Source organism: Peromyscus californicus, unplaced genomic scaffold (assembly GCF_007827085.1).
Source record: "Peromyscus californicus insignis strain IS unplaced genomic scaffold, ASM782708v3 Scaffold_13__1_contigs__length_99412109, whole genome shotgun sequence".
Lineage (NCBI taxonomy): Eukaryota > Metazoa > Chordata > Mammalia > Rodentia > Cricetidae > Peromyscus > Peromyscus californicus.
The window spans coordinates 4,127,336-4,139,729 of NW_026294424.1; the positions used below are offsets into that span (position 1 = coordinate 4,127,336).

The window sequence follows — 12,394 nt, forward strand, 5'->3', positions numbered from 1 at the left end:
ATCGCCTCTCCTTCTGTATAAAGCTCTAGAAAGGTAACCATGGCTCATGATTCTTCTGCCACCGCAACATCCATCGGCCAACTACAAGCACCGCCGCTTAACCAACATAAAGGAAATAAAAGGAAATTTTCCAATAGAAAAGGGAGAAGTGCTTAATCAAGAAAAAGGATTTTCCCAGTAAAAATGGGGAATATAATGAATCAAGCCCTAAAAAATAAAAGGTCCTGTAAATGAAAAATAAAGGAAAGAAAAAAGCCTCTTCCCAGTAAAAATAGAGAAAGAAAAAAAGGCTAGCTGAAACTCAGAGCTCTCTGCCTGTCAGCTCTGTCACAGATCTGCCTGTCAGCACAGAGCCACATCTGAATTACAAAGAAAGAGAGCACCCTTACTGCTGCAGCCTGAGCAAGCACAGCAAGCCCAGAGCTTAAAATTTTCTTGTTGTTTGTTTGCTTAGCTTGGGTTTAAAAATGTTCTTGCTTTTTCCCTCAGAGCAAAAATAACTCAATATTAAAGATCCCTTCGTGGAAGATGTTTTTTTATTTTTTTCCCTAGTAGTGGGAATAACTCATTATCAATGGTCCCTTCATGGGAGAAATAAAAAATGTTAAACAAGCCAAACTTCTAATAAAAAAACAATTGCAGAGGTCAGGTGGTAGTGGTCCTTGCCTTTAATCCCAGCACTCGGGAGGCAGAGGCAGGCAGATCTCTGTGAGTTCAAGGCCAGCCTGGTCTACAGAGTGAGTTCCAGGATAGCTAGGACTGTTTCACAGAGAAACCCTGTCTTGAAAAAACAAAACAAAACAACAAAAACAAAACAAAACAAAAAACTGTGGTCAGGGCATGAAGTACTAAGTCAATGCTATTTGAATTTCCAGAGATATTAGTCAGTCACTGTATAAAGATGTTCTCGTCTCTTGATTATATAATTAATGTTTAAATTTCATAGTAAATGAACTAAAAGAATAGATTTTAAACTATAGTATTGTTTGTTCTTCTTGTTAGTATTCTGACCTGCCCCTTGGAAATCAGCCCCCTGGAGACCCACCCAGCGTCCTGACATAAAGTCTCTTTTAAAAAAGAAAACTGCCCATTTCTGCCCATTCCCGCCCCCCCAGCTCACTCTCTCTCCATTCACACAAGGTGTGCACCCTCGACCACTCCCCCCATCCCCTCTCTTTCTTTCTGCCTCCCTCTTTCCCTATCTTGCTCTTCACCTCTCTATTATAATAAACTTATTTCCATGTGGATGCAATGCCTAGGGTAAGAGTGACTGTCCTCGAGCCTCAGCCCGCAGCTGTATCTGCCCAGCATGTTTTCCCTCACACTTGAAAAACCCTGGCTTGGTCAACCAGGGCCTCCTGTGTGCAATATCATTATGTTGGCATTGGTGCTGTGACATCGGCAGGCCCTCCTACTGCTTTCTCCTGCCTGCCAGCAGTCTCAGGAACTCTGGGACCCTGTACCATCCACCACTTGTCTGACTAGAGGACTGCTGGGACTTTTCATCCTATTGATAAGATTTCTCCCTTCCCTTCTGGGCATTTCCCACAACTGAGATTTGTTCATCTCTCCACCAGAGTCTCCCAAAGTACCGGTGTCAGTATCTACATGTATCTTTCGGGCTTTAAGCCCTCCAGCCCCCAACCCTATGCGATGGCATAGAGAAACAGTATGTGCCCACTCAATTCCACAGCCCATAGCCTTTGCTACAATGGTCCATTGGCTATCTTGCACCGTTCATCGGTCTTTGCTGATCCTTTGCTGATACTGGGATGCTGGAAATCAGTTCACTGGACCTTGTACCTCACTGTGGAAAACGCACCTAACCTTTCCCATCTCCTTCCTCATCACACGCTCCCCATGCTCCTCCAGGCTCTGCTAAGCAATTGCATCATCACCTGTCACCAGGTTCCTTTCTGTGACATGTAAAATTGCCCACCAGGCAAAGTTTGTTCTCTTTGTCTGTCCCTTGCCAAATTCCTCTCCTTGTCTGTAATTTTATCTCTTAAATCTTTTCTCTCTGTCACTTAACTCTGTTGCCAGGACCTCATCTGCCTGTTCCACCCACAGGACTTGGAGTGAAGGCCTGAGCCCGCCCAGCAGCTGCCAATAGAAAGGGGTGGCGGACTAGCCACATAAATATCTGGTCACTTGACTGTATTTCTGCTGCTGTTGATAATGCTGCTCACACTGTTGGGTCAAGCTCACACCATGCTGCATGGGGAGGAGGGGACTGGGGGGGGGGTCCTCTCTCCCCCCTGCTACTCTGTTTCCACAGCATGTACACCCTTTAAAACTGCCCCTCATCCCTTGCCTCTGCAACAGTCTAATCCCTTCACCATTACTGTCTCATACTGTTCTGTCTCTGTCTGTTCCATTTCTCACTCTTCTTCCTTGCCCTGCCACCACTGCCACCACCACTGCTCCAGTCACTGCTCAGTGCAAGGCACGCTGAGCCAAGCTCTTCCCTCCTCCAGCAGCCCACCTTCCCTCTGCCACTACCATGCTACCAGGGCTCAGGAGATGGCCACATAAACTTGTTTCTGACTGACTTTTAAATGCTTCAATTTATTTGTTGCTTATCGGCTCACTTTGTCTTAAAAAAAAAAATGACAGTTTTTTAATCAGTTGCCATATTTGATAAGGGCTATCACGAAGTCAGGCAGATGCCATCTTTACTAAGGTCATATGACCTCACTGCCATCTTTATTAAGGGCAGCAAAAAAGCCACTTCCTGTCAGTGGCTCAAGTATGGGTGGGGCACCTGGTGCTCTAGCCATCTGACTCCAAGGCTACTTGTGTGGACAGGGCCCAGAGAGGTATATGCTCCCCGCTAGGGCATCAGCATTACCACATGCAGGCGATATCATTATATTAAGATTTTAAATTTTCAGATTTTAACATTTATATAATTTTGATACTATCGGGGTCACAAGCTCAGGATTTTAAATTTTCCTTGGTTACTCATCACCTGCTTTTTTACAATTTGGATTTCAGTACTGATTGGTAATACTAATTTATCTAAAACTTTTATGTCCTTTTATGAACTAAAAATTCATATAAACTTCACAGGATCAAAAGAAACCATTGGATCCACTTCACAGAGGTCAAACAAGCTCTAGACAAATGAGTTTCCTCACATGTCTGTTCCTGAGGATGGTATTTCGCTCCCTCCTGGCCTCCCTTTCCCAATTACTAAGACCATGGGCCAAGAGGTTCCAAATAAATTCATAAAATTTTAATTCTTGTCTCTAGTCTGTATCTGTTTCAGTGGGCTTCCTTCTGGATGACTGACACATCCAGGCTATTGACTTCAACCCATGAGATGACATGGACCTGCTAAAGGTTGATGTGGACCAGTCCAGCCAAACGTAATTATTTCCTTTCTCTACACCTAGGCCAGAGGACTACATACTTCTGATAAATACTCCATTGCCTGGGTTCCTTCCTTACCTTTGACCAATCTTTTGGCCTTCCTAGGCTCTCTGACCATCTACGTCCCATTTCAGCTTGAAGCAGTTATGGAGAAAAATACTTTGTCCTTTGCTCCTTGTTCCCAGGATAGGCTAGAGGGCTGAGTTAAAGGTGGAACCCCTGGCATAGGGGACCAAATTTGCTACCAAATGCCCATTAATATACCAGTAAACTGGACCCAATATTGCAATAAGATAAGACACTTGACCTTCCTTATGCAGAACCAAAGAGGTATTATTATATGACCCTAAGAAATAATTATTTCTATATAAATCATTCAGGATTATAATCTGGCTGTACTCAAAGATCAGAACTACAACTACAGGGCCTTAAAAATGGTAATAGAGCCAGGTGGCAGTGGTGCACGCTTTTAATCCCAGCACTCGGGAGGCAGAGCCAGGCGGATCTCTGTGAGTTCGAGGCCAGCCTGGGCTACCAAGTGAGTTCCAGGAAGGCGCAAAGCTACACAGAGAAACCCTGTCTCGAAAAACCAAAAAAAAATTAAAATAAAATAAAATAAAAAAATAAATAAATAAACTCATTTCCACGTGGATGCAGTGCCTGGGGATGAGTGATTGTCCACACACCGCAGCCTGTGGCTGCATCTGCCCAGCATATTTTCTCTCACACATGGGATTCCCTGGCCTAGCCAGACGGGGGCCTCTCATGTGCAATGTCATAACACTACTCTGTTTATCATTACTGAAAATGTGGTTCTGCTCTTTATGTTGCTTTCTAGAAATTTTTTGTTAAATTCTATAAAAATGTATCACCTGCAACAGATTGGGTTATTCACTTATTAGGTAATATGGTTACTAAGGTAAAAGCTCATAAAAATGATCTCTTACTGATAAAGAGCTTACAAAAATTATTTTTCCACTAAATAAAATACAGGTAAATTATTTGATCCACACTGTTAAGAATTGACAAGTTACATTAACATGATACTTGGGATCTATAAAAACAGATCCTCTCTCTAAAATTTTTTATAAAAATACTCCATAGTATTGCATAAAATTGCCTCCTAGAATCTATAGAGATTGTTCAAATTAATGCTTCTATAAATGGCTTATGTGAAAAGGACTATGTAAATAAATGCTGGTGGTAAAATTACTCAATTGTTATTACTTCCAGATTTTAAAGGTAAAGCAGCTCCAATATATAGGACAGAAGGTTTTGGAAATACTGGAAAGAAAATATTTTGACAAACTGTTATTAATGATTAAGAGACCAAAGTTAAAATTACAAGTAAATGGCATTGAAATTTCAGGCTTACTAGACACTAAAGCTGATATATCTGTAAATTTTCAAAAATCTTATAATCCCAATTGGCCTTACAAAAAGTCTTCACTCAATTTGTAGGCACTGGAACCTTATCTCAGGTAAAACAGAGTACAGAGTGGATTAAATGTATAGAGCCTTAATGACAAATAGAAATCTCACAACTAAATGCATTTTAGTAATTGTACCTTTAATCATTCCCATGCTGGACTCATTATGCAGAGGGAGGATAATATTTTGGAATGGATTTTTCTAGCTCACAAACAGTAAAAAGTTAAAAACCTATACAGAAAAGGTTTCTGAATTAATCATAAAGGGAATAATAAGACTTAATTGTCAGGAATGTATCCAGCTGAGATTGTAGTACCCTATACTAATGCTGAAATTGTGCAGTTATGGGTGGTTAATGATGATTGGCAAAGAGCTTGTAGTAATTTCTTAGGAGAATTTAACAACAAATATCCAAAAGGTAAGCAACTTCAATTTATAAAAAAAACTGAATGGATTCTTTCCCATATAGTGAAAAGAGCACCTATTTCTAGAACTCTTACATTTTATACTGATGCAAACAAATTAGGCTTGGCTGGTTATAAAGCAGGAAACATCAGAAAAGCAACTCAAAGTCCATATGATTCACTTAAAAAATCAGAGTTGTATGCCATTCTTATGGTGTTATTAGACTTTAATGAGTCTCTTAATATAATTACTGATTCTCAATATGCAGAAAGGGTTGTATTACATATAGAAACTGCTGAACATATTCCTGATAATTCAAAATTGATTTTAATATTTATGCAACTACAACAAGCAATCCAAGACAGAAATTAGCCATTATACATCACTCATATTTGGTCCCATATTGGGTTGCCTGGGTCATTAGCAAAAGGAAATGAAGATATTGATCAATTACTGATAGGAAATGTGTTGGAAGCTTTAGAATTTCATAAGAAACATTATGTTAATAATTGGGGCTTAAGGAAAAGATTTGCAATTACTTGGCAACAAGCTAAGGAAATTATAAAAAGACTGTCCTGCTTGTTCTTTGTATAATCAAGTTCCTTTACCTGCAGCAACTAATCTTAAAGGTACACAAAGAAAGGAAGTTTGGCAAATGGATGTATTTCATATAGCAGAATTTGGAAAATTAAAATATATTCATCATACCATTGATACATACTCTGGATTTCAATGGGCATCTGCTTTAAGCTCTGAAAAGGCTGATTCTATAATTACATATTTATTAGAAACAATGACTGTAATGGGCATATTGATACAAATTAAAACTGGTATTGCCCTAGCTAATGTTTCCAGTAAAATAAAACAATTTTTTTACACATTACGATATAAAACACATTACAGGGATACCATATAATCCTACAGGACAAGCAATTGTTGAAAGATCTAATCACACTCTAAAGGAGATGCTTGTTAAACAGAAGGAGGTTATGAAGACCCCTAAGGATAGACTGGATAATGTTTTGCTAACTGTAAAATTTTTTTAAATGTTAATGAAACAGGGACAACAGCTACTGAAAAACATTGGTTTGTGGAAAAACTGATAAATTGAGTCATTTCATGTATTATAAATGTTTAAACATCAAAATAAGAACCAAGGAAAGTATTAAGATCGGGCTAAGGGTATGCTTATGTTTCCAAAGGAGATAAAAGGTTGTGGATCCCATTAGTATTGATAAAAATTCGGTATGAGCAAGCAGAGTCTCTTGAATGCTTTGACTGCTGAGATACCTCTGGGAAAGAAAAGATACATAAGGCCTTTGGGGCAGACAGCTAATCCTCCCACCTGTGGACACTGCTATGGGATGTCTTTCTGTACACTGTAAATATGTGTTACTATGATTGGTTGATAAATAAAGCTGCATTGGCCTATAGCAGGGCAGGATAAGGTTAGGCGGTACATTTGAACTGAGGATGAGATGAAGAAGAGTGGAGTCAGGGGAGAAGCCAGCCCAATGTCAAAGGAGTCACATGCCAGCAGACCAGTAATGGCATGGCCAGATGGCAATATACAGATTAATAGAAATGGGTTGAGTTAAGTTATAAGAGCTAGCTAGCAAGAAGCTTGGCCCATAGGTCATATAATTTGCAATTAATATTAAGCCTCTGAGTGATTATTTTGTAAGTGGTCACAAGACTGCAGGGCTGGGTGGGACCGGAGAAACTTACAGCTACAGGACAGTTTAAGAATTCATATGACAGGGGACTGGAGAGAGAGCTCAGCAGTTAAAAGCACTGGCTGCTCTTCTAGAGGTCCTGAGTTCAATTCCTAGCAACCACATGATGGCTCACAACCATCCATAATGAGATCTGGTGCCCTCTTCTGGCCTGCAGCCCTACCTACAGGCAGAACACTACAAAATCTTTGCCGGGCAGTGGTGGTGCCCGCCTTTAATCCCAGCACTCAGGAGGCAGAGCCAGGTGGATCCCTGTGAGTTTGAGGCCAGCCTGGGCTACCAAGTGAGTTCCAGGAAAGGCGCAAAGCTACACAGAGAAACCATGTCTCGGAAAAAAAAAAAAAAGAATTCGTGTGACAAAGAAGAGGCAATAATTCGAATGACTCAAAGACCTGTAAATGCTACAAATCTGTTCCTTGTCGTGCTATCTGTGATAACTGTACAGGTAACAGGGACTGATCATACTTACTGGGACTTTATTCCTAATTCTCCAATTAATGTAACATAAGTTGGGGAGATACAGATATTCCTATGGTGGTTAATGAATCTTCTTGGCTACCTGGTCCTTATGACAACCAAAGTCCTGCTCAGCCAATGGAGGAGGGTAAAGAGATTAAAAATTATACTGTGAGTGTACAAGGAATTCCTATTTGTATGGGGATTGGAATTCAATGTTTAGATATGACCTTTCAAGTGTGGCTATTTACAGTCAATACTACCCAAGATTATCATAATAATTTTTATATGCTTCATGCATCTGGTTTCAAAGGACATGAGATTAATGCTGCTAGTTCCATAAATCTACCATTCTATGAGATGATGGTTACCATCAAGGAATCTGACTAGGTACACTGGCAACAATGTAAGAGTGAGAAACCTCGAGTGTTAATATCTCCTACAGAGACGTAATTTATTAGAGCCCTTATGGCTCCCCTCAAGGAAAATATTCTCACTCAGAGTTAAGATGGAAGCGGTATAGTTTGAATGAAACTGTAGAAATTAGTTCTTCTGTTAATGATCCTATCCAATGGCATGGAGTTGGAATGTCAGGTCCTTTCCTGCAATTTAGCAGTTCAATTCAGATTAACTTGTAGAAATTAGCAAGTGTCTTCCACCCTCTTAAAGCGTGGGAAGGTAAGTTAAACATTAAGGGTGATAAGTATACTTGGTCTTCTAGCCTAAATCAAAGCCATCCTTTTATGGTGTGTGTACCATTGCCTTACTTGCTACTGAAGAGGCCCATACAATGGCACCCTAAAAATTAAAGCATCACTTGTGAATGCTGTACCCTTCATACTTGTATTAATGCTAGTATGTCTTTAAACTTAACTTCTGAAAGTTTATACATTCTTAAAACAAGGCCAGCAATCTGGATACCTGTGAAGTTGTCAAGGCCATGGCAAAACTCACTGTGATGATCTTGGTACAGAAGCTCACTGAACGAATATTAAGAAGAGCCGGGCAGTGGTGGCGCATACCTTTAATCCCAGCACTTGAGAGGCAGAGCCAGGTGGATCTCTGTGAGTTCAAGGCCAGCCTGGTCTACAGAGTGAGATTCAGGACAGGCACCAAAACTACACAGAGAAACCGTGTCTCAAAAAACAAACAAACAAAAAGACTATTAAGAAGAACATGTCAAATTGTTGGATTGATTACTGCAGTTATTATGGGAATTATTGCATTGACTGCTACTACTGCAACAGCCAGAGTGGCCCTTCATAAAGAAATTCAAACTGCTGAGTTATTTAGAGACTGACATAAACATTCTACAGAACTTTGAACTGAACAAAATAAAATAGTGAGATATTTAATGAAATAGCTGGTTTGAGACAAGTTGTTATATTGTTAGGAGATCAGTTAGAAATATTGAAATATAAGAGCTAGGTAGCAAGAGGCCTGACATAAGCCATACAGTTTGTAAATAAAAAGAAATATTGAAGGAGCAGATAAAATTAAAATGTGATTGGAATGTTACATCCTATTGTATTACACCTTTAAAGTTCAATAAAAGCAAGTATGATTGGGAAAAGGTTAAGATGCATTTGAAAGGTCACCCTAATTCTTCTCAAATGATTTATGATTTACAGTAAAAAAATTAAGGAAACTTTCACAAAAAAAGTTAACTGATATGGAAAGCCGTGCAGATACTATAGCCTCATTCAACCCTGTAAAATCACTTGAATAGATTTCTTGGTTAGGCAAGTGTTACTCTTGTGCTAGCAATAGTAACCTTATCGGCTTTAAAATGTTTTTTGGCTTACTTACATAAGATTGATAAACAGAAAGAGAAAAGGCTGTATATGCTGTAAAGCTACATAATCTCCAATATAATTAATTGTTGCATATAAAAAAGGGGGATATGTTGGGAGAATTCCTGCAGATTTCTGCAGCTGGTTTGATTCTGGAGTGTTAGCACCTAGCTTTAATCTGCCGTCTGTGATTGCTACCTTTTGTCTCTGGTACCTTCTGTTTGAAGTCTTTATCTGAGTGTTTCCTAGGGGTTCAGAGCCTATGCAAAACTTGGTTGAGAGAGGACCAGGCAAACCAGGATGTCTTTCAACTGAGAATTTACATTAGGCATTGTCCCTTTGGGGGGCTTAGATAAAGGTTTTGGTATATGGAACTGACTTGCTAAAGGTGTGAATTGTATAACCATAAAAGGTCCTTTTGCTAAGCTACAGTGAGTCAGCCCATGAGAGATGATCCATCTGCAGCTGGAAAGGCTAAAAATTTCATCCTTAGAGTGCCTCTGTGCCTTCTTTCCACGGACCCATGTGAACCCCCACCAGATATACAACACTCCAGTAAGGACAAATTATCCTTTCCATGGAGGAAGTATCCAATAGTCACCCTTGGAAATGGTGTCATATCTCGGACAAATCTGGCACTGAGCAGCAGCTGTGGCCAGGTCAGATTTGGTGAGTGAAAGTTCATGTTGTCAAGCCCATGCATAACCTCCATTCTGCCACTATGACCACTCTGTTCTTAGGCAATGATAGGCATGGCTGGAGAAAGAGGCTGACTGTTCACACAATAGGCCATTCTGTCTACTTGATTACTGAACCCTTTCTCTGCTTAAGTCATCTTTGGATGATCATTTATATGGGACACAGTATCTTCATATCCTTAACCCATCTGGAGAGATCCATATACTTTTTCCCAAATGTCTTTCTCACCATTTTTCCAATCATGCTCAAAAATCCAAGTCCCTGACCATCCAGTCAATCCACTGGCTACAGCCCATAAATTACACATATGGCCATATCTCCTTTCAAACAAAATGCATGACCATGGATACTGCCCAAAGTTCTGCCCACTGGGAAGATTTCCCTTTGCCACTATCTTTCATGGGTGTCTCAGAAACAGCTTTGGGTGATGCCTGTATAACATGCAGAGCCATTAGCAAACCAGGCCTTAGTCAACTGATCATAGAGCATACCACATGAGGCTAAAGGTGCATGTTTGGGAGCAGATGGTATTGTGATGGAAATAGAAACCATAGGCATTTGGACAACTTCTTCATATAGCATGCTTGTGCCTTCAGGACCTGCCTGGGTCCAACACATATATACCACTTCCACTTGATAATGGATTGTGAGTGGGCGGTGGTGATGGACACTCAGGAGGCAGAGGCAGGTGGATTTCTGAGTTCCAGGTCAGCCTGGAGTTTCAGGGCAGCCAGGGCTACACAGAGAAACCCTGTCTTGAAGAGAAAAAAAGAAGATAATGGATTGATGTGTATATCCTACTTTATAGATTGGTGGGTCAGATAATACCCAACTATATAGGGCAGCTTTTGCATATACTTTCCCTCCCTCCAAGCTCCCTCTAAATTGCAGCTGGAGCAAGATTTTATATGTTTTCTGTTTCTGTTTTTCATTTCTGTTCTGTATTGTTGGTTTTTGTTGTTGTTTGCTCTTTTGGAGACAAGGTCCTTTTTTAAATTTATTTATTTATATGTGCATTGGTGTTTTTCCTGCATTTATGTCTGTGTGAAGGTGCTAGGTGCCCTAGAACTGAAGTTACAGACCGTTGTGAGCTGCCATGTGGATGCTGGAAATTGAACACAGGTCCTCTGGAAGAGCAACCAGTGCTCTTAACTGCTGAGCCATCTCTCTAGCCCCCAAGAGACAGTATGTAGTCAAAGTCTACCTCAGACCGTGATCCTTCTGCCACTACCCACTGCATGCAGGAGGTACAGTGATGAATCACATCTGACCAGAGCAATCTTCAAACCACAATGAAAATAGCACTTAAACATTCTCAGCGCTCAGGACAAGCTTTTCCACATTTCTCTGGGCCTTACTTTCCTTTCTGTGAGACAAGTGACTATCCACACAGCTGCACAAAACACCACTTTCTTTTACCAGATTTCCTCAGAAACCACTTTTTTCCTGTGTTCATAAGGAAGCTGAACTTAGTCAAAATGTCGTACTTAAGAACTTCCCCGCCGGGCAGTGGTGGCACATGCCTTTAATCCCAGCACTCGGGAGGCAGAGGCAGGCAGATCTCTTTGAGTTCGAGACCAGCCTGGACTCCCAAGTGAGTTTCAGGAAAGGTGCAAAGCTACACATAGAAACCCTGTCTCGAAAAACCAAAAAAAAAACTTCCCCGTCCATACTACAAAAATCCAAAGAAAAACCATTTTCAGCAAATGCTTAGGTCTAGAAAAATATTTTTAGATCCCTTTCAAGCTCCACACAAGCACTTTGGAATGTGGAGGAAAGATGGCTCATGGTTATCATAGAAATGCTGTGCTATTGAGGCTGGACACCATTCAGTATAACATTTATGTACATGTGATCATTACTCTTCACTTAACCATTTCTACACAAAATTACTGAAAGGGACTATTCTAACTGCAAAACTATCCAAATAAGAACTCAACTTGTTAAAAAAAAAAAAATTAAAAACAAAAGTTCAAAAGCTGGGTGGTGTTGGCTGAAGCCTTTTGGCAGATCTCTGAGTTCCAGGACAGCCTGGTCTACAAAGTAAGTTCCAGGACAGCCAGGACTGTTACACAGAAAAACCCTGTCTCAAAGGGAAAAAAATTCAACTCCTATAAAATAAAAATAAAAAATTAAAACAAACTTTTTGTCATCTTCTATCTTGAGGTTACCAATAGATAATATACACACAAGCCATGTATAGCACATGACACATGCTTATCCTAGAACTTCACAAGTAGGGCCAGAAGGATCAAAACCTCAAGGCTAACTTTAGCTTACAAAGTGAATTTGGGGCCCACCTGGGCTATATAAGAACCTGTCTCAGCAAACCCAAACACCCATAATATAGGCAAGGCCGAGCATAGAACACTTACCTAGCACATTCGTGGAAAACATTTTTAGGGAAGGAATTCCGCTTTAGATTCCATTTACAGTCTTTCACAACAGCTGAAGGGATCTGTGGTAAGGAGACTTCTGACTTCTAAATGTTGCACAAAC

The 12,394-nt window shown here is 40.2% G+C and overlaps 1 protein-coding gene across 8 annotated transcripts in view; it reads right to left on the bottom strand.

The window, feature by feature from the left end:
- The window catches only part of Grk4 (G protein-coupled receptor kinase 4), a 103,807-nt gene that overhangs the window by 57,831 nt on the left and 33,582 nt on the right, over nt 1-12,394 (bottom strand). For all 8 annotated transcript variants that reach the window (XM_052736156.1, XM_052736153.1, XM_052736158.1 and 5 more), the window contains exon 5: nt 12,271-12,377. In XM_052736156.1, coding sequence (XP_052592116.1) covers nt 12,271-12,377 — 107 coding nt within the window. The remainder of the gene's footprint in view (nt 1-12,270; nt 12,378-12,394) is intronic.